General features: G+C 33.6%; 1 protein-coding gene across 13 annotated transcripts in view; it reads left to right on the forward strand.

The window, feature by feature from the left end:
• FER (FER tyrosine kinase) overlaps window positions 1-20,907 on the forward strand; it is a 438,558-nt gene that overhangs the window by 92,834 nt on the left and 324,817 nt on the right. For all 13 annotated transcript variants that reach the window (XR_009219711.1, XM_058538168.1, XM_058538214.1 and 10 more), the window contains 3 exons: window positions 11,391-11,574; window positions 13,978-14,115; window positions 15,001-15,120. Coding sequence is in view for 12 of the 13 variants with exons in the window: in XM_058538168.1 (XP_058394151.1) it covers window positions 11,391-11,574; window positions 13,978-14,115; window positions 15,001-15,120 (442 nt within the window). In the remaining variant the exon portion in view is untranslated. The remainder of the gene's footprint in view (window positions 1-11,390; window positions 11,575-13,977; window positions 14,116-15,000; window positions 15,121-20,907) is intronic.

The following is a 20,907-nucleotide window of genomic DNA, read 5'->3' on the forward strand; positions in this document are numbered from 1 at the left end:
ATAGGAACTTTACAAGGTCGTAAGGAGTAATGGCACTCTTAGTTATTACTCTAATTTGCATTGGGTTAAAGCTGCAGAAATTGGAGTGACAGTTATAATATTCTCATTATATGGTAAAATATTATGGGGGACGGACTATGCTACACGATTCATTTATATTGTGGAGATAACTTCCTAAAAATAAAATGAAAGCACAATAATTTGATTTGTCCCAACTTTGCTTAGTTTTATTAAATAAACAAAGCTAAGTTTCACATACAAAGGGATTAAGAGAAGTTATATCCTTTGCTGATTTTCCTCTATATTTTATAGGTGAGCTCCTTAACAATATTAGTTTTGGACTTGATTACTAGAAAGATGATATAAACAGATGCAGAAGGTAAAATTGTAATCTTTCTATAACTTTTAACTTTTTAAAAATTTTATTTGTTTAAATTTATTTTTTAAAATAAGAACTATATCAGTTCATGCATTTTCTTGTTATGTGCCTGGCACTGTTATTTGCAATAGGGATATTGTAGGTAAGAAAACACAAAAATCCCTGCCTCCATTAGCCTTACGTTTTAGAACAGAAGATAGCTAATTAATAAATAAGTGAAACATATAGTATGTTAGATGGTGATAAGTACAATGGAGAAAACACAGTAGGTAGATAGGGTGTTGGGAGGATGATCAGGTTAGGTGTCATGGAGAAAGAGACATTTAAATGAAGAGTGAAAGAAGTAAGGGATTGAAGCATGTGGTTTTCTGGGGCAAAGAGAACTCCAGGCAGAGGAAAGAGCCAAAACAAAGTCATTGAAATGGGATCATGTCTGACTTATGTGAGGAGTAGTACAGACACTTGTGTGGCTGGAGCTGAGGGACTGATAAAGGAAAGGTGTGAAGGTATGAAATGAGATCAGAGAGGAAGAATGATGGCATGTGGTAAGGAAGGCATAGATGATGTAGCATCTTGGTAGTTCTTTTAAAACATTTTGGCTTTTACTCTGAGTGAGATGGGAAACCATTGGAGGGTTTTGAGCAGAGGAATGATATGAACTAACATTTTAACAGGATGATTCTGATAGCTTTGTTGAGAATAGTCTGAGGAGTGGGGGAAGGATGGAAGTAAGGAGGCCAGTTACTTCCAGGCTATTGGAGTAATCCAGGCAACGGCTCCTGCTCGCTTGCACCTGGAGGGTAGCAGCAGAGGTGATGAGAAGCAGTCAAATTCTGAATATACAGTTGATTCTTGTTATTTATGGTACTTATGTCCTATAAAATCACCATGAACACTAAATTAGCACTAGCTGATTACTGAGTCGTTGTTCCTTGTGGACATAACATGAGGGGCTAGGTCCTTGTAAGCATGGCCACAACATTTTTGACAATTGATCAATACATCACCATGTTTTATAGTGTGTTTCTGTTTAAAGACATTTTATTTAATATATATTGTTGATTCATTGCATGAACTCACAGCTAACAGTGGTATAACTCATGATTCAAGAAAACTAACATGTTTTCTCTGTAAGGCACATCACAGATTCTTAAGCATAAGAATACTGGACAGCACTTCAGCACTATGCTTGGGGGCATTTTAAATAGCAAAATCACCAACAAAAAGCACAAAAATGCAAAAAATGTGCAACCAGATAGACTGCAAAAAGGAGAGTATGAGAGCTAAAACAAAAAGGCAGAAAATAGCCTTGTTCCATCTCAGTTGGGAATGTGTGCATCAGGTGACTTTTTTGCTGCTCTGCGCATGTGCAGGACTGCGATTGACCTGGAAAGCACTGCGTGTATTGATTTTGGAATTACACATAAATTTTAGGCAGTAAGCAAATTCAGAAATATGAAATCCATGGATATTGAGGATCAACTATATATTGCAAGTAGAGCATAAAGGATTTGCTGATGAATTGGATGTAGTGTGTAACAGAAAGAAGTAAAGGATGATTCCAAGATTTTTGGCCTGAGCAACTGGAAGGATGGCATCATTATTATCTGAGATGGAGGAAAATGTAGGACGAACAGATATGGAGGTGAAGATTAGGAGTTATGTTTTAAGATTCTTATTAGACATCTAAGTGGCAATGTCAAGTTTGCCCTTGGATCCCTAGTTCTAGAGTTTCTGGGAGAGTTTCTGGGGTAGAACTATGAATCTGGATGTTAGTTGGTATTTAAAGCCATGATATTTGATGACATTACTGAAGGTGTTAATTAAGATAGAAAAGAGTAGAGTCCTAAGACTGAGCCCAACATTAAGAAGTCAGGTAAGTGAGGAGGAAATTGTAAAGAAGACCAAGATAAAAGAAAAGCCAAAAGAGTGGATTTTTCTGGAAGCCAAATTGGGTGAAAGGATTTCAAGGAAGAATAAGTAATCAAGTGATTAGTAGTTGAGTACTGCTGAGACAGAAGATGAAGACTGAGATTTGGATTTAGCAAAATGTAGGTTATTGGTGACTTTGACAAGAGCAGTTTCAGTGGAGCAATAGAGGGAAAAGTCTAAATGGGATGGATTTAAGAAAGAATGAGAGGAAAGAAACTGGAGATAACTAGTATAGACAAATCTTTTCAGGAGTTTTGCAGAAAAGAGAAGGAGAGAGAGAGGGAGTAGCTAAAAGAAGTAGAGTCAATCCTCGCTTGACTCTTTTTTTAAGATTAGGAGTTATTACAGCTTGTTTTGTTGACAAAAATGCTTCTGTAGAAAAGGAAAAGCTAATGAGGCAGCAGAATGAAGGAAGAATTGCTGGATCAGTGTCCTTGAGTAGGTGAGAGAGAATGGATCTTGTACCCAAATGAATGGATTGCTCTTAGCTGGAAGCAAGGGTAGTTTATTCATAGTAATAGTGTAAGAGAGAAGGCTGAACATACACCTTTAGCAGATAAGAAGTTAGATATGCTGGTGAGAGCTTGTGGAAGTTCTCTTGAGATTGCTTTTTTTTCTTAATGGGGTTCATGGACTCCCTCTTCATACTTGCATGCTTCCAAATTCAAAATCAGTTATTGGTATAAACCAGTAAGTATACAGTGAGAAGTTTCTCTCCTTCTAAATGTAGTCTATGCATATGCTATAGCTTTTAAGCCACTTCATTAAGGGTATTCGTCAACTTATTAGATAACCTTGCATATTATAGTACATTATTAGGAGTTTAAGATCAGTAACTAGTTGGGTTATCCATGCTAAATAAAGGATGATCTCTACCTTCCCTCTTCTACAATCAGTTATATCCTCACATTATGATGACTTTATTTTAAAGTGAGCCTCCATTTTAATTTTCTTTCAAGCATCTTTCAGGAAGAGACTATAGCTTATGTGTCCCTCATAGAACCTAGGACACCATGGAATCTGGATAAAGATTTAAAGGATGAATGCCCTTACTTTGCTGTAAATGTTGTTCTTCCACACACTTGACTCATCTTGTAAAGTATAATGATAGTTTTTTGTTTTTTTTTTCATATTCTGGCTGTCTTTCTCTATTAATAGTACTTATAGTGGAAACATACCTGCTTTGAAATATATGTATTAAAACCGTTTTCCTTTCTATCCTGAGAAGTCAGTATTTCAATATTTAAAGAACAAATCATTGAAACTTTTCATCTCTAGGCTAAATAAATCCAATTTTTAGATTTAGTGAATATTCAGATACTTCTGAAATTTGATCAGATTTTCACTGCTTTCCATTTTTAATTTTGACATTATTTCAGATGTACAGAAATTTTGAAAGAATAATACAATGAATTCTCATATACCCTTCACCCATATTCCCCAAATATTAATATTTAACCACATTTGCTTTATCCTTTTCTCTTTCTGTACGTGAGAGACAGAAACTCAAACTGACTCCTCTGTCCTTTTGACATGTTCCTGTCATTCATTTAGCACTTATTTTCCTGCTCTAGGTCCTGCTCCATTTCTTTAAGGAGCTGTAGTTCCTTTTAGTGGAAAATAGTATTTAGAAACCAATACTTTGTTCTAGGTCCTTTCAATGGACAGAGATAGGAAATAAGCAAATGTATACACACGTGCGTGCGCGCACACACACACACACACTTAAATACATCTGTGCCTACTTCTGTATCTATATCTATCTGTCTACCTATATTAAATCTGAAGAGTTCACCTTGATACTTCGAATTCTAGTCTATCACCATAGAGTTCTTCAATCTTTTCCTATTTACATATTTGTAACTTCTTTATCTGGCAGTGAGAAGCCTGGCTTCTGTTATTCACAATCTATTTACTTATTTGCTTAAAATATCAGAAAATAACATCAGAATTGCTAACTCATGCCTTGAAAAAAGAAACTAACTACAGTTCAGTATTTGTTTAGAGGTCTTTTTATCTTTAGTCTTCCATTGTAGTCAAATATTGTTTTCCAAAGTTACTTAGATCAGTTTTTTCTTCCCCACTCATTTTAGTGTGGTTATGTTACTCACTGGAAATACAGTTTGGTTCATTTGTTTCTGTTGTATCCCATTTTAAGTTGTTTTTAATTCTCTTATCCTTGTTGATTTTGTTTATTTATCTCATTAATGGTTAAATGTCAATGGTTCCAAAAGTCAGAACTGCACAAAACCATATACTTAACAGAACTATATCCTCTTTAATTATTTCTCTTTCTTTCTTACACAAAAACTACCATACTATGATATTCTTTTTCACTTTGCTTTTCTACTTGACATTGTATCCTGAAAATCACAATATTTTAGTTTGTAGATTTCTTTTTCATTCTTCTAACTGCTGCATAGCACTTGATTATAAGTTTATTCAAGCACTTCCCTGTGTAGGCACATGTAGTTTATTTCTGATTTTTCCAATTATATACACTACTGCCATGAATAACCTTGTGCACATGAGGTTTTTTTTTTTAATGATTAGAGGCATATCTTGAGCATAAATTCCTAGAAGTGCGATTGCAGGGTTAAAAGGTAACTGTATGTGTAGTTTTGTTAGGTATTGCCAAGTTTCCTTCTATAAGGATTCTACCAATTTGTATTCCCAGCAGAAACGTATGAGTATCTCTTTCTCCACACCTTTGCCAAAACAGAATACTTGTCAATTTGGTAGGTGAGAAATAGCATCTCGTAATTTTAATTTGCATTTCTTTTATTATGAGTGAGGGAGTGAGGTTGACCATCTTTTTATATGTTTAAAGGCCTTTATGAAGTATTTATTTTTTTGTGAATTGTCTTTTGCCCATATTTTCTTTGAATTTTTATCTTTTTTCTCTCAAAATTTTAAGAAGTTTTTAATATATTCTAGTGAATAGCCTTTAAACTGTTATACATGGTGCAGATATTTTTAACTAGTTTGTTGGTTGTCAGTTGACTTTGTTTATGCTGGTTTTTTTTTTTTTTCTTTCACAATGATGATACTCTATACTGATATTGGTGTGAGAAATAAACTTTCCTTTCTCTCTGTCCCAGGAGTCTTGTGTCTTCTGTCTGCATTCATGAAATTGAGGCAGGCTAATTTGTTAGCTTATAAGTAGGGTAAAATCTCATACCCTTTGTGTTCTTGACGAAGATTTATGTGTCCTTTTATTTATTTATTTTTATTTTCTGCAGGATTTTAAGTTTTCCTCTCTCCTTTCCCAGTTTCCAAAGTTCCTTTGTTTTAACCATTTCACCTTCTGAAGTGTTACCTTTCTAAAACTGCTTCCCTAGCCTTTCACATGTACTCTCAAGTCCCTTTCTTGTAGTCAGTTCTGTGATCTACCATTACACATTTTCAGTATTTTCACGTGTAGAGTGGCCCTTCTTTTTCTGATGGTAGTTTTAGATCAGTCTTAAGCGCACTGCTAGCTTTTCTCTTCTCTCTTTAGTGCATTTTTCTGTTTTTCAGAACAGCTCTTGGTGTCCATGAAGGCTTTAGTGGGAGATTGAGAGATCATTTGCAAAGATTTGGTGTTTATTTTTCTACTCATGGACAGTTTAAAATTTGGGCATTCTCTCCCTGTTATGCTGAGGGTGTGGGTTTTATTTGTTTTTCTTTTTGTTCTTTATTATATTTTTAGATGATATGTGGGAGATTCAGAATTGTGCTGGCCCATCCCAGCTACCCAGAATCCCCCCATTCACAGCTTTGTTATGCTATAGAATATAGATTTGAACATGGTATATTATTCAATGTATAGACTATTACAAGACTGTGGGTCAGTTGAATCTAGCAATCACTATATGCAAGAAAGTGATATTGCATAGAGTTAGAGAGCTTGCTCTTTAGAGGTATTTTATGTTGGGGCTGGCCTGGTGGCATAGCGGTTAAGTCGTGCGCTCTGCTGCAGTGGCCTGGGGTTCAGATCCTGGGCATACACTGACGCACCGCTTGTCAAGCCATGCTGTGGCGGCATCCCGTATAAAGTGAAGGAAGATGGGTATGGGTACGGATGTTAGCCCAGGGCCAGTCTTCCTCAGTAAAAAAAAAAAAAAAAAAAAAAAAAAGAGGATTGGCAGATGTTAGCTCAGGGCTGATCTTCCTCACAAAAAAAAAAACCCATAATGCATGTTCAATAAATATTTCTTGATTGATATATTAAATTTACTTATACCAGGAAATTTATTAAAAGTAGCACGGTGTGGATGCACTTATTGTATTGTTTAATGCTTTAATGCTTTTTTAATGCTTTAATGCATATAACCAAAAAAGTGTTTTTCAGCTCTCCAAATTCTGTGTCTTCTTTAGCCTTTGCTATTAACTGTGCATTTTGATGATCTTCTGCCATTTGATTTCCATCACAACCCAGTGAATTGAGAAAGGTAGATAATTTAACTCCTGGGACTAAAAATTAGAAGCTAAACTTTAGATTAAATGACTTGCTTGGGTTGCACAACTAATCAAAGAAGCTGAGATGAAAACTGACTTCTTAGCTTTGTTGTTGTTAGAACAGCACTGAGTAAAATAGGTAGCTCATTCATTGTTCCCACATATTAAACTTGAATTTTAACTTCCATGTGGAAAAACTTATGTGGACATTTGGCCCAGGTAACTCGTAAATGAAGATGAATTCCCATTCATTTTCTTCTTACCCAGAGGAATAAGTAAAAATTGTATAGTTGAGGAGGAATATTTTGAAAGAAAGGAAAAAGGTAAGATGCTAGAATGTTTACATATCTGAATCAAAGCAGAGTATACTTGCAGGCACTTTACTTTTGGAAAATAATCACTTCTTATTTAGTATCAGGAGACTTTCCACCATAATATTTAACAAATGGTAAACACTTCAGAAGTTTATAATAAAAAATACTTGACTTTCTAGACTAGCTTAATGAATAGTCTAGCCTGTCTCTTGTAAATGTCAAAGTTACATAATTGAGTTTTGCTAGCTTCATAATATTGTTTATGGAGTGACGTTGTATACACACTCTGTTATTACAAACATTAAACAGATTTGTCAACAAGTGGTGGCAAAAGAATTATAATTCACTCTCTTTGTGAATTTTATTATGTGGAGGAGGAAAAATTGGATGTTTTCCTCCCTGTTAATTGACACGTAGAACAACTCCCTGCCCTGCTTCAATGCCTCTCATCATTTAAAAAAAAAAAGCATCCAGCAACAGAGGTATAATTCTGTGTCTGTCACTAGAATTTATTCTTTCTGTATACTTCACATTAATTTTAAGCCCAAATGTAGTTATTAAAAGTTAAGAAAGTATAATAGTGATCTGAGATATTCTGAACCAAAAAGCTACGTGGCAAGAATCACATTAGGTAGTTTTTTTGCAATATATTTTGTTAAGTGAATGGAATTTAAAAATTTTATTTGTAACTTTGGTTTTCACACAGTAGTACTATTTCTTGAATTTCCTTATATAGTCTCTATGGAACCCTAAATATTTATTTTAAAACAAATCAGGAAAAGTACAGTGGAATCCCTTTTCAAATCATGGCAAGTGGGCATGTTTTTGAAACTTTTTGTTCATACCTTCAAGGGAGGGAGTGGGGGAGGGAGATATAAATAGATAAATTGATCAATGGATTGATGGTGTGCATGCACGAGTACACCTTATAACCAAATGTACAAGTGTATGTGAGCTATAGAGTACAAAAAACAAACAAACCAAAAAGCCCTACTAAAACATACCCCTAAATTCAATTTTATACCCAAAGCAGTTTTTAAAGAATTTATTATTATTATTATTATTTTAATGTAATGGGTTCTGCCTTGGATGTTTTCACAGGCATTTAAATTTTTCTATATTGTGTTAATGACCACTGATAAACTGTTGATAATTAGATTTTGGCTATAATAGTCTTCTTCAGGTTGTTTGTCATTCACTATATCTGGTAAAGAAAAAAAAGTATCTGGGAAATTCTTAACTTTCTAATGTTATTTTGGATTATAAAATCTTAGTGAGCTGAGTGTTGCATATTTGATGAATCATTCTGCACCAGCTAGAAAGACAGACAGGTAGCATGCAGTTTAAAAATCTGTGCAAACAGGAGGACAGATGGGTGGTTTAAATGTCTCCATGAAATGTTTGTATGGAGAACTCCTGAAGTTATGTTAAAAAAATCCAAGTAATTAATTGAGAAAAATAGAGTTCATATAAAAAGTATTCATATAGAAATATTTTGTAAAAAATGACATAAAATATGGAATTCATTGAATTCACTAATTCTACTTTTTGAACTTACAGTAAAAATGAACAATTAGAACACAGTACTTAAATATTGTTGCCTGTTAAATGCTTGCTTTATTCTCTTATTGTGAACATGTGAACTCTGGAAAACTTTATTACTTACGATTAATTTATCTGCATAATTGTACATGACCTTTTGAACTGTCTGTTGTTAGAATTTGTTGAATTTCAAGTAACAGAAACTTAAACTAGCTTAAAATGGTGAATCAAAACAACAACAAAAAACAGCCCCAAAGCAAAGGAACTTAGAAGGGGCTGCTCTGGCAACTTCTGCAGCAGATATTCATGGACTTGTGCTCTCATTCAGGCATTAATGTGCTTTAGCTCCCAGCCAAAGATTGGTTCCTGTTTGGTTGGGTGTGTGTTTTGGATCTTGAGTGTCAGCTTCATGTAGGAGTCTTCTTCTGACTTGTATGGGAGGGGAGAAAAAGGGGTTGTCATTTTAGAGGGAGGCTGTGGGGCTGGCCATAGATATATCAATTGCATTGACTCTTGGGGATTTTTTTTGAAATATATTTCTGTAAGAAGGATGCTAAGTAGCAATGTTTATGGGTAAATAGATATAGTATTCTATGACAAGACTTATAGTAACTGAACACATAGGAGAATGTGTTTCTGAGAATGTTAAAAATCATTTGTGATCAGTATTATTGAAGTGATTTATTAATTAAGTTAAAAAAATTATCCCTAGTGCCATGCAGAGTGAGTTAAAACTTCTCTAGGGATTTATATTAACTTAGGCAAAAAATTTATTGGTTTCTGAATGAATATCGTAAAAAATCCAAAATTCAAATGTAGTAGAATTTTAAAAAAAACCACAGGGCTTCCTTCATAGTAAGAGGAACGATTATTTCATGAATTTCTTATTTCTAGTTATATATTTTAAAATTCGTATGATTATTTACTGGTTCATGACATAAAATATACTATCTTGTGGGTTGTAGTCAAAAAGTGAGAAAACCCACTTCTTTAGTGGCTAATACTATTTTTTTCTGTTTTCTTCAGAGCAGAACTGAATTGATATATTTGCTCCTATCCTCCCACTCTAGTGTTAGAATCTCTTTCCACTTAGCAGTGAGATGGGTTAGGAAAGATACTCTGGTGATTGAATTATTTTCTCAACGAGAAGTTCTTCATGTTATAAAGTGAAATAGGCTATTTAAGGCAACATTTTGCAAATAACTTGGACAGTTACTAATAACCCCATGTGCAGAAACCAGCTAATGGACTATGGCTAGAGAATTATGCTCTGTAAAATAATTATGTGCAGCTCCCTAGGAGAAGTCAGTGGTGGTTCTAGTACTTGGAAACACTAGAGTTTGTTGGTAGTCAAGACATACCAGTCAGCTGGAAAGGTTTGTTTCCTTTTCCATCAGCTGGATATGGGTCCTGTGCCTCAGAATTAGAGGAGTGATGAGAAAGGCAAGGGAATTGTCCTTCTCATTCGGTTGCTCTACCTGGACATGGTCTGGGGAGTCTGAGGTCTCTTCTCTCTGCAAAATCCCTGACTTTTTCTCTTCTTTTGGTCCTGGACTAGAGACATTCTCCAATAGAGAATGTTTTTCTGACTCCTGTTGATAGGGAATACTCAGATGAGTGCTGAGCCTAAACAGAGTGGTAGCAGAGGAGAGCCTCTGTGGTCAAAAATTCTCAACATAAGATTTATTTCTGGGAGAGGATTCTTTTGCAGGACTGTCCTTGGAAAGAGGGCAAAAATTAATAAATATTTTGAAAAGTTTATTTCCTAAGTCAAAATAATTAACAAGAAATATCTGTTCAGTTTGCATCAAAAATTGAAGATCTGCTTAAAATTTTCATTTATTTATATAGTCATTCATTTATATTGTCAATCGGTAAATATTTTCTGAATGATTTTAGTGAAGGAACCACAAAAAGTTTTAGTTCATAATATTATCATTATCTCCTAGACTTCTCCCACATTAGATAGTGTAAATTTCTCTGCTTGATTTCCAGGTTATTCACAACCTAAAATTGCCCTGCCTATGCAGACATATTTCCTTCACTTCTTCAAAACTTGCTCTCTTGGAGCTTATTTCTTTGCTTGCCTGTGTAACATTGCTTATTCTCTCCGTGTTTTCACTCAGTATTCCAAATCACTAGACCACAGGCTCTATGTCAAGGACTGTGTTTTACCAGAAACTGAATTCTCAATGTTTAGCACAGTTCCTGGTGGCGATCAGTTAACAATATTCACTGAAAGACAGGAAAGAAAAAAGGGAGAAAAAGAAGGTGAGAGGGAGGAATTATTGTCTATTCTGTCTTTCTTATACCGTTCCGGACTTGCCTCATCTTTTAAGATCTGTTTTCTTCGCAGTCTCCTCTGACTTCCCTTGTCTTGATTGATATCTTAAACATGGACCTCAAAATTTAACACTATTTACAAACTTTCTTGTTTTCTTGGTTATACAGTTCATGTGCATTGTTGTTCCAATTTGGTGTAAGCTCTTTGAAGATGAGAAGGATTGTATATCTGTACAGTTTTACAAAAAATTGTACGTTAGCTTTCACTCACCAAACTTTTACTCCAATGCATGCTTCCATCAGTGCAGCCTCTGTACAAAGTACTAGCAAATAAATAGTACTTTGCATAGAGCTGAGCACATAGTATATGTTCAGTAAACTTTTGATTATTCATAAAATATGTGCGATAGCATAAAATAGTGGTAACCCAGTTTGCACACAATGAAGATAAAACTTTTTTTTATTTTCTCTATGCTAACTTTCTTCAACAATTTCTTAAGGGAAAGAAACTGAAAAGGCCAAGGAACGTTACGACAAAGCCACAATGAAACTTCATATGTTACATAATCAGTATGTATTGGCATTGAAAGGGGCACAGCTTCATCAGAATCAATATTATGACACCACACTTCCTCTGCTTCTGGACTCCTTACAAAAGATGCAAGAAGAAATGATAAAAGCACTGTAAGATACATTTCCTATTTGACATAAAATGATTTTAACATTATTTTCTCCCCTAGTTAAGGTTTTGTATAAACGTTGTCTGTTTTGTAATCTTCCTTATTGACCCCGCCCAATGGATGTTTCAGACCTGTTTTACTTTAGTCCTTGAGTTTTACTTCTGAGATTCCTTCAGTTTCTGCTCATCTGCTTAACTTTCTAGCTAGCATCAAGAGTTGTCCTTCTGTTTGTATGTTTTTGTTTTGCTCCAGTTAGCTGGAAATTTAAATGAAAAAAAAAATTCATTAGTTGATAAGTGTTAAGAAGTGGATATCTGTCTCCAGATGATTGGGTGTTTGTCTTGAGCAACTGAGAAGCTCAGTTGAAGGAAGGGAAAGAATTTTTTGAAGGTTTGTTTGCCATCTTCTTATTGGATGAGATCAAAATCAACAAATGTTTATTGAAGTTCTACTATATGTAAAACACACTGCCTGGTTCTTGGGGATATAGAGATGAGTAAGCCACAATTTTTACCTTCAAGGCGCTAACAATATACTCTGGTTGTTAAGTCCAACACATACACGTTTTCCGTACATCTTGATCCAAGACAACAGAAAAAGATAAGCCACCCTTTGGTAGACTTCATTTCCCTTATTAGCTGGTTTAGATCATCCCCCGTTTTCCCAATAAGAAGATAAATAAAATGTTTTAGTCAACTTCAATATGTAAACTTTCAGAGTTTTGATAAAATAGTGAAATATCTACTTAAAGTATTTAATTCATAAATTTGGTTGTGTCTATTTTAAATTACATATTGTTGATTCAGAAATCTTTCCTTTCCTACTCTCCTTTCATGAATCATTATTTTTTCATGAATCTTCAATAACGGTATCTTCGTTGTCACCAGAACATCTTTTTGATACACATAATAGTTTCCCACAGCGTATTATCTTTATTTCTAATAAATTATTTTAGATCTAGCATTTAAAAAATCCAAGCATGGTGATATCACTTAAATTGAGTCCCATGTCATACGTACTCATTCATATAACATTAGGTGACTTCTTCCTTTTGTTCTACCATTTATCTTAAAGGTGAATATTAATGATTTCCACATCATAACCATGTACTGTATTGCTTTATAAGAGTTATCTAGATAGGCTCATTTACATTAGTATCATTCAGTACTTTCAGTTATGAGGTCATAACCCCAGTGATATTTACTATATCTCTATTAAATTTCTCTGCCTCCTCTTCTTTAAATTGTGTCTGTCAAGTGATTTCTGTAATCATTCCAAACTAGCCTTGCTTGAAGCAGTTTAAATCTAATTTTTTTTTACCCAAACGGTATATTGCTATTTAAAATAAAGTAATTGAGAGAATACTTCATAATAAGAGAAATTTTGTAAAGATTACTTTTTTTTTTTGGTGAGGAAGATTAGCCCAGAGCTAACATCTGTTGCCAATCTTCCTCTTTTTTGCTGAGGAAGATTGGCCCTGGGCTAACATCCATGCCCGTCTTCCTCTACTTTATACGTGGGACGCCTGCCACAGCATGGCTTGATAAGCGATGTGTAGGTCTGCACCTGGGATCCAAACCTGCGAACCCTGGGCCACTGAAGCAGAGTGCGCAAACTTGATCACTACGCCACCGGGCTGGCCCCAAGATTACTTTTTTATGAGTGATGATTTTGGAAAAGAAAAGCAAACAATGCTTTATATTTATTTGGGCACATTCAGGATAAGCTTGTCTGTCTACACTTGTTGAGGCGACTAATGACCAATGGTGTATTTTTACAGCATAGCATTCTTAAGTTGGCGATAGGGTCTTTGCAACAGAAGAGTTTTCCCTTTTGCATTCATTAACTAAGGCTAATCAATTTTATGACTTTTTTTTTTACTACTGACTGGAGGTCAGGAGGAGAGATCTAGATGTCATTGAAGGTACAGACCCCAGTTGAACTCTCTAATTAAGTATACAGAAAAGAGCAGAGGCCCAGGAGCAAGAGAAGGCCCAAGAGGTAGGGCATGTGAGGACGTGGCACACACTGGAAAGAAACATTAAGGAGACAGGAGTTGATCCAAAGTTCCAGGTTATGGAATCCAATATTTCTATGATAATGTTTAGAAATAGAAAGTGATCGACAGTGACTTTCCATTTTGAACATGTCAAATACATGTTGGAAAAGGTAATGTCTTATTCTAGATAAATTACAATTATTATATTATATCAAATGTAAGTTGTTAACCTGTACTTTTGTATAATCCCTTAACTTTACTATCCAGGTGTATGAAATAAGGTGATGCATAAAACCACCATCTGTAAATATTGATATTACATGTCTTATGTTTATTGTTCTGAATCCTTTTTGGGCCTGTGTTTCCCTTGATAAACTTTAAAATGTAAAATTTTATTTTTATTTTCAGAAAAAGTATATTTGATGAATACAGCCAGATAACCAGTCTTGTTACAGAGGAAATAGTGAATGTCCATAAAGAGATTCAGATGTCGGTTGAACAGATAGACCCTAGCACAGAATACAATAATTTTATAGATGTTCACAGGTATGTGTGATATTTTCATTCTTCTTTCAGTATTTATGACAGCATTATTTTTTTCTTCTACCATATAATATTTAACCAAATTAAAATAAGAAATAGTGAAGAGCTTATTAGGACATCAGATATTTCAGATTAATTTGTCTTTTTTTTTTTTTTTTTTTGCTGAGGAAGAGTCGCCCTGAGCTAACATCCATTGCCAGTTCTCCTCTTTTTTTTCTCTTTTCCTTGGTGAAGATTAGCTCTGAGCTAACGTCTGTGCCAGTCTTCTTCTATTCTTTTGTATGTGGGTCACTGCCACAGCATGGCTGGTGAGTGGAGTAGTTCTGTGCCTGGGATCCGAACCTGTGCAACTGGGCTGCCAAAGCAGAGCACGTGGAACTTTTATCCACTCGGCCATGGGGCCAGGCCCGATTAATATGTCTTTTTATTTTCAAAATCTTTTCTCAATGATGATAACTATTTAATTTATACAATGATCTTTAAAAATTTGTCAGTTGTTACTATATCATTGCCTAAACCCATATTTAATTCATAAACTTATATTTTCTTTTTAACATTTATATAATAATAATATTATGACTCTATATGTGTATTAAACTTTATGATGCACCAGTTACTTTTCCATGCATGCATCATCTTATTTTATACTCATTACCATTGTGACAGGAATAAAACAGGTTAATATTTGCATTCTACAAATGAGGAAACTAAGGTTGAAATTACATGACTAGAGCTTTGGTGCTGGTGGTTTAATTTGATTTATTCTATTTCTGTTTACTTTGTTGACATAATTTTGGATAAGAACAAATATTCTGCCTTTGGTGTGTAGTAAGATATATTATGATAGTATATTTATATTGATCAAAATTATTTGGCATGCTTTACTAGAACAACGGCTGCTAAAGAGCAAGAAATTGAGTTTGATACTTCCTTACTAGAAGAAAATGAAAATCTTCAGGCAAATGAGATTATGTGGAATAATTTAACAGCAGAAAGTTTACAAGTAATGTAAGTGTTTAGAAAATCTGAAAAGTTCAAATATTCGTGTTGTTATTTATAGTTGTACTTTATCAGATTTAAAATTCCAGTTTTTGTCTTTTGCAAGTAATGAATAGTAAATTAAAAACGAACTGATTGTTGTTTGGTCAGAATGAAATGTTTAGAGAAATATGTTAATTTTACTTATTATCACTAATTTTGGTAATTCTGAAAATCAAAATTCTGTGTGATATTATATTTATTTGCCCAGTTGTTGCTAGTATCTTATGTTGGAATAATGCTTTATTCTTTTCAAAACTTATTTATTTTTATCCCATTTCATCCTCAAAACTTATTGGCAGAACCATTTTGGAAGTGAGGACACTGAGTGTTAGAGATAAGAAACTCATAGATGTCAGAAGCTTTTAGTACAAAAATTTGACTTTTAATTGAGTTTTTTTCTCTTTAAGCAGGGGTGTCTTCTATTATAGGCTATTAAATCAATTCCTTCTTCACTTTGTTGTTACTGTTGCACAGAATTTTAAAGGAGTTTTGAGAAATCTTAGTGTGTTTTTTAGTCCTTTTCAAATATTCAAGGCTATTAATAGTACATTTTTAAATTTAGAAAACATAATTAAGGCATTCTATTTTTAAATATTTAACCTATCTCTTGATTTTTTTCAGGAGCAACACAAAGAAACTTATGTTTATTAATAAGCACTGTATGTACTTGTCTCTGTGTCAGAACCATAGCTAGAAATGATTATGCACTCCTTTTCTCGTCAATATTGGACATGTTATATTATCTGACCTGTTGGAACTTTACCTCAAAAGACTCAGCCAAAAGTCTCCATCCAATATAATTAGACAATATCCTTTCTGTTGTTCAGTAACATTGTAGTGTTACAGATAATTAACCGAGTGGTAGGATCCTGGGACTAGCTCTTGGAAATGAATTTAATATCTTTAAAGTTGGCCAGATGGGATTGAGGAAACTAACAAATGCTTGTTGAATCACCTGTATAAGATGACGGCTTAATAATATGGTGGATTGACTGTTGATGGGAGGAATGGAGGCATGGGAGTACCCTGCATTAGAGGGTTTTTCCTGGTAGCCATATTGGGATACTTGAAGCTGTTCCCCAAGTTTTGAAGTTTTTCACAGGAGTCTCGCTTTGGCTTTTTAGATAGAGTATTTTTGCAATGTCAGCTATTTCTAAACCAGTGGTTCTCACCCAGTGGGGGCAATTTTTGTCCCCAGGGACTTTTGACAGTATCTGGAGACATTTTTATTTATCAGCTGGGAAGGCATGACTTGTATCTAGTGAGTAGAGGTCATGGATGCTGCTAAACATCCTATGGTGTACAGGTCAGCCTTCTACAACAAAGAATTATCTGGCGAAATGTCAATAGTGCCAAGATTGAGAAACTCTGCTCTAAACAATTGAACAATTGAATGCATGGCAAAAAATGGATGGTAGACTTTCTCAATTCTTGTGCAGTGACAAATTCTATTTCTTAATTCCTGTGCTGCTTGGTGAAGGAATATGTCATAAATTACTCCTGTTTTTTAAATCATTATATTACTCCTACCTAATTTATTCATTTATTCATCAAAATATATTTGCTGTGTATTTAAGGTTACAAGGTTAATACTTTCAAGGAGTTTATGCTAAAATTGATCAATTTATTTTAATAAACAGAAGAAAGAATGAGTATATAGATATTAGAGTGTAATGTGGTAAAATTAAAAATAGCTACCTGTTATAAGCTTATGTAAAAAAGAGATTTTGTGACCAAAGAAGAATTTGTTTTATTGCTTTTCAGGGTATAATGAGAGCAAAACTAGTTATGCTTATCAATCATTATTTCTTAATTATGGTGATGAAGCAATGAACAAAAATGTAATAAATTAAGGATAATAAATCTTTGATAATGTGATAGAAGATTTAATTGCTTGCATCTTACTGAGGCAAAACTTCAGCTACGTTGCATTGAACAGTGTTTAAATTCTGGATATAAGTTTAAGATTAGGCTTTCCTCAAGAATTTTATTCCAAGAATGAGTTATTTGCTGTTAAGATAATCTAAGGTAATTCCATTAAAACCTAAATATATATATTTTTAATGTAATGAAGGGAAAAATCTTACTTTAATTTTATCATAATATTAGTGCTTTAAAATTAAACTAGTATCTTTTCTTTCCTAGAATTTTGTTGTTGATTGTGTTGAAATATTATGTCTAATAGAAATGAATGAAACAAATGAACACATAGTTCCTGGAAAAATATTTGCAAATGGCCAATAACACTGTGACAATTAAGAAAATACAAATTTTTTTAAAAAAAGCTATTTCACCTACCAGATTGGCAAGGATTAAATAAAGTCTTGGCAGAAATGTAAATTATTATAAATTTTTTGGAGGATGATTTGGCAATGTATATAAAAATTCAACTTGCACATACTCTTTGACTTAGAAATTCTACTTCTAGAGCTTTAGCCTACAAGTATGCAAAGATATATGTACAAACATAACATAGTGGGTTGCCCAGGTCTGAATCCTGACAGTATGGCTTATTATCTTTGTGAAACTGAACAGGTTATTTAATCCCTTTATGCCTCATTTTCCTTAAATGGAAAATGGTAATAATAATGGCACCCAACTCATAGTGTTGTTGTGAAGATTACATGCATGAATAAATGTAGAATAATGAGACTAGTCCCTGGCACATAGTAAGTTCTATGTATTGCTTTTGTTTTTTTATTGCTGCTTGGGGTGATTTTATACATTAGGCTTATATATAAGGACTCTAAGCACAATGGTTAGGTTTTTCAGGGGCCTTTGGAATCTGAAAAAAATTTTTGTTGCTTCTAAAATATGAAAAGAAAACTGTTACAAGGTATAATATTATATCATCTTAGTTATTAAATTCAGTATACAAAAAAATATTGCAAACAATTTGTAGGTTAGATTTTTTCACTTTTTAATTTCTGCGTATTTGGATAGAGGTCAAGGGCTATAAAGGTCCCAGAACTGTCCCTTTGTTTTGGCAAAACACTAGAAACACCCTAAATATTTATCAATAAGGGACTGGTTAAATGAATTATGGTATAGCCACAATTTTTCAGTATTATATATAGTTTTAAATAGGATAGGTTTATATATATGCTTGTATGGCAAGATCTCCAAACTATATGATAAAGAACAAAAACAAGTTACAGAATAATATTTATGGAATGAGTCTGTTAATAAAAAAATAGTACGTATATGTTTGTATGTATATATAGAACATATCTTGGAATGGAGGGGAATGGATGGGGTAAGTAGTGAAGCATATTGGGGCCAATATTTATAATAATGTTAAATAAATGTGGTTTTATTTCTCATCTCTTTGCAGTTTTATTGTTAGCACGACTCTCTCCAGAACATTAGCTTTTTTCCTCTCATTGTGTCAGTTCCCTCTCCTTTCACTAAGCCTTTGTTCCTGAATCACATTGCTTTATATAGTTTTAGAATAGAACACTCTCAAAAGCTCTATTTGAAAATGCTTATATTTTATGGCCTGTGCTTCCCTGTGTTCTACATTTTTCTTTAGCCCATCTAAGAGCTCTAATGCATTAATAAGGAATAGTATTAAGGAAACAGTTTTCTTTTTGTTTTTCATTCCTTTATGTTTGTTTAAGTGATCGGTGACCCTGTCCTATGTGAAAGGTTACATTAGTTTGGAAGTGAGAATCATTAATTTTTGACTCCTGGAGAATTTTTCTGTAAATAGGAGTCATACTGGCATTCTGCCAGACTGCTGATTTGTAGTGACTATGAAACAAAGAAAAAACTGGACTGCATTTCTCTTGGACTCTTCAAAAGTCTTGGCTAGATGTCAGATGTTGCAAATAATTAATTAACATCTTTGTTGAATGAGTGAGTGAATGAAGATGATTTTATGGAGAGATTTCAGGGAGTTTCTGAATCGTGGATCTCATCTCTAGCTTCATGTTAGGATCACTTAGGGAGCTTTAAAAAATGCTGATGCCTGGGACCCAACCCACACCAATTAAATCAGATTTTCTGAGGGTAAGATCTTGGCATTGGAATTTTTTGTAAACTTTCCAGGTGATTTTAATGTGCAGACAGGATTGAAAATCTCTGCCATAAGCCCACAAAAGTTGTTTGTAGAAATGTGTATGTTAGTTTCTGGGGGGAGAATCTGTGCAAATTTTCAGAGGGCTTCATGACCCAAAATAGCTAAGTAGTACTGCTCTACTTGAATATCTATCTTTCATATTTAAAGAATGTTTTTTTTGTTAAACTTTTCTAGTGAACTTATATTCCTCAAATTATATAGCGTTGTTGGGGGAAAATTAGCATTTTTACAATAGTCTAACTGGAATTCCTTTTTGACTATTTGCTTTTTTTTCTGATATGCCATACTACTGGGCCAGTCTTGATTTGTAAGATGGTTGAAGTTTAAATAGATGCCCTTTCTCTAAAGTTATCTCTTTCACTCTTTGCTGGTCACAAAAAGATACCTTTAAATTTTTTTCTTTTTACTTTTTTTTTTTAAGATATTTAATTGTAACATAAAAATTGTTGTTTTCATTAGCAGAAACTAATTCATAAATTTAATAATTTGTATTCTTGGTTTCTGTTTATTGTATCATGTAGAGTTTTCTCAAATAGATGTAAGAGGTTCTGAGATTATTATATAACTAGTATTTATATCCAAAACAAGATTATACAGTGTTGCTGACTATGCTTTTTTCAGGCTTGATGGAAATCTAATGGTATAATAGTAAATGACAAAGTTACTGCATTTACCCATCCAAATATTTTCCACAAAGCATTTTATTATACTCTCATTATTTGTCTATCAAATATATTTATAAAGGTGTATACATATAGAAGAGTTAAAGTCAATTATTTGTAGGATTATTTCCTATTCATAGGAACTTTTTTTGCATGGTAGATCACGCTGTGGTAGAGGGCTATTTCTCAGCCTCTGATAATTTCTAGCACTGGATACCTGAGATTGTGCTCTTTCCACCACCCATGTATTTAGGTTGTATTATTACTTTCAGGCTTGAATCTGAGGTTGTCTCTATTATCTATAGCCTCTCTCCTTCCCCTTCAACACCCCTCCCCCATCTGCCTCTTTTTTGGATGTCTCTTTGCCAAATGCTGGAAGAGATCCTATACTGTATTGATTTTTAATCATCTATTTATTAAGATTATATATGCAAATAGTTCCTCTCATCTAACCACTATTTAATTGAATAATTTGGGACTCAGTAATTTCAGTTCATTGAAATAACTTGAAAAAGTCAGATTTTTAAAATTTTGAACATTAGAAGAATATATTTAAGTGTCTATTGTATGGGTTTTGGCATTTTGGGTAGATGAGGCATCCATTTGTTATCTTTTGCAAACTTAAAGCAGCGTAAGTGGGGTTATGAATCAGCACATCAGTTGTTTAAGTAAGGCAAATTATAGATAGCAAATTATTCCAAAATAATATGAACATTAACATGTCTGCCAAAAGAGGAATTTTGATTAATTTTAGTAAAATGGTAAAGAGTTAAGTTCCTATTTAGTTATTTTTTTGACTCAATTTTCTAGTTTCCAATGAGGTTTCTTTATTATAAGTTGTTACTACCTATCTGTGGGAAATATATTTGAATTCCAGAAGATTGTGTTAAATGTGTAGTCTTGTATTCTAAACTAAAGCCCAACCTCAGGCCTTGTGTTTCCCAGTACGTTTTTTAGAATTTAAAGTCAGAATGTGGGACCGGCCCTGTCGCGTAGCGGTTAAGTGTGCGT

This window comes from Diceros bicornis, chromosome 1, assembly GCF_020826845.1.
Source record: "Diceros bicornis minor isolate mBicDic1 chromosome 1, mDicBic1.mat.cur, whole genome shotgun sequence".
NCBI classification, from domain to species: Eukaryota; Metazoa; Chordata; class Mammalia; order Perissodactyla; family Rhinocerotidae; genus Diceros; species Diceros bicornis.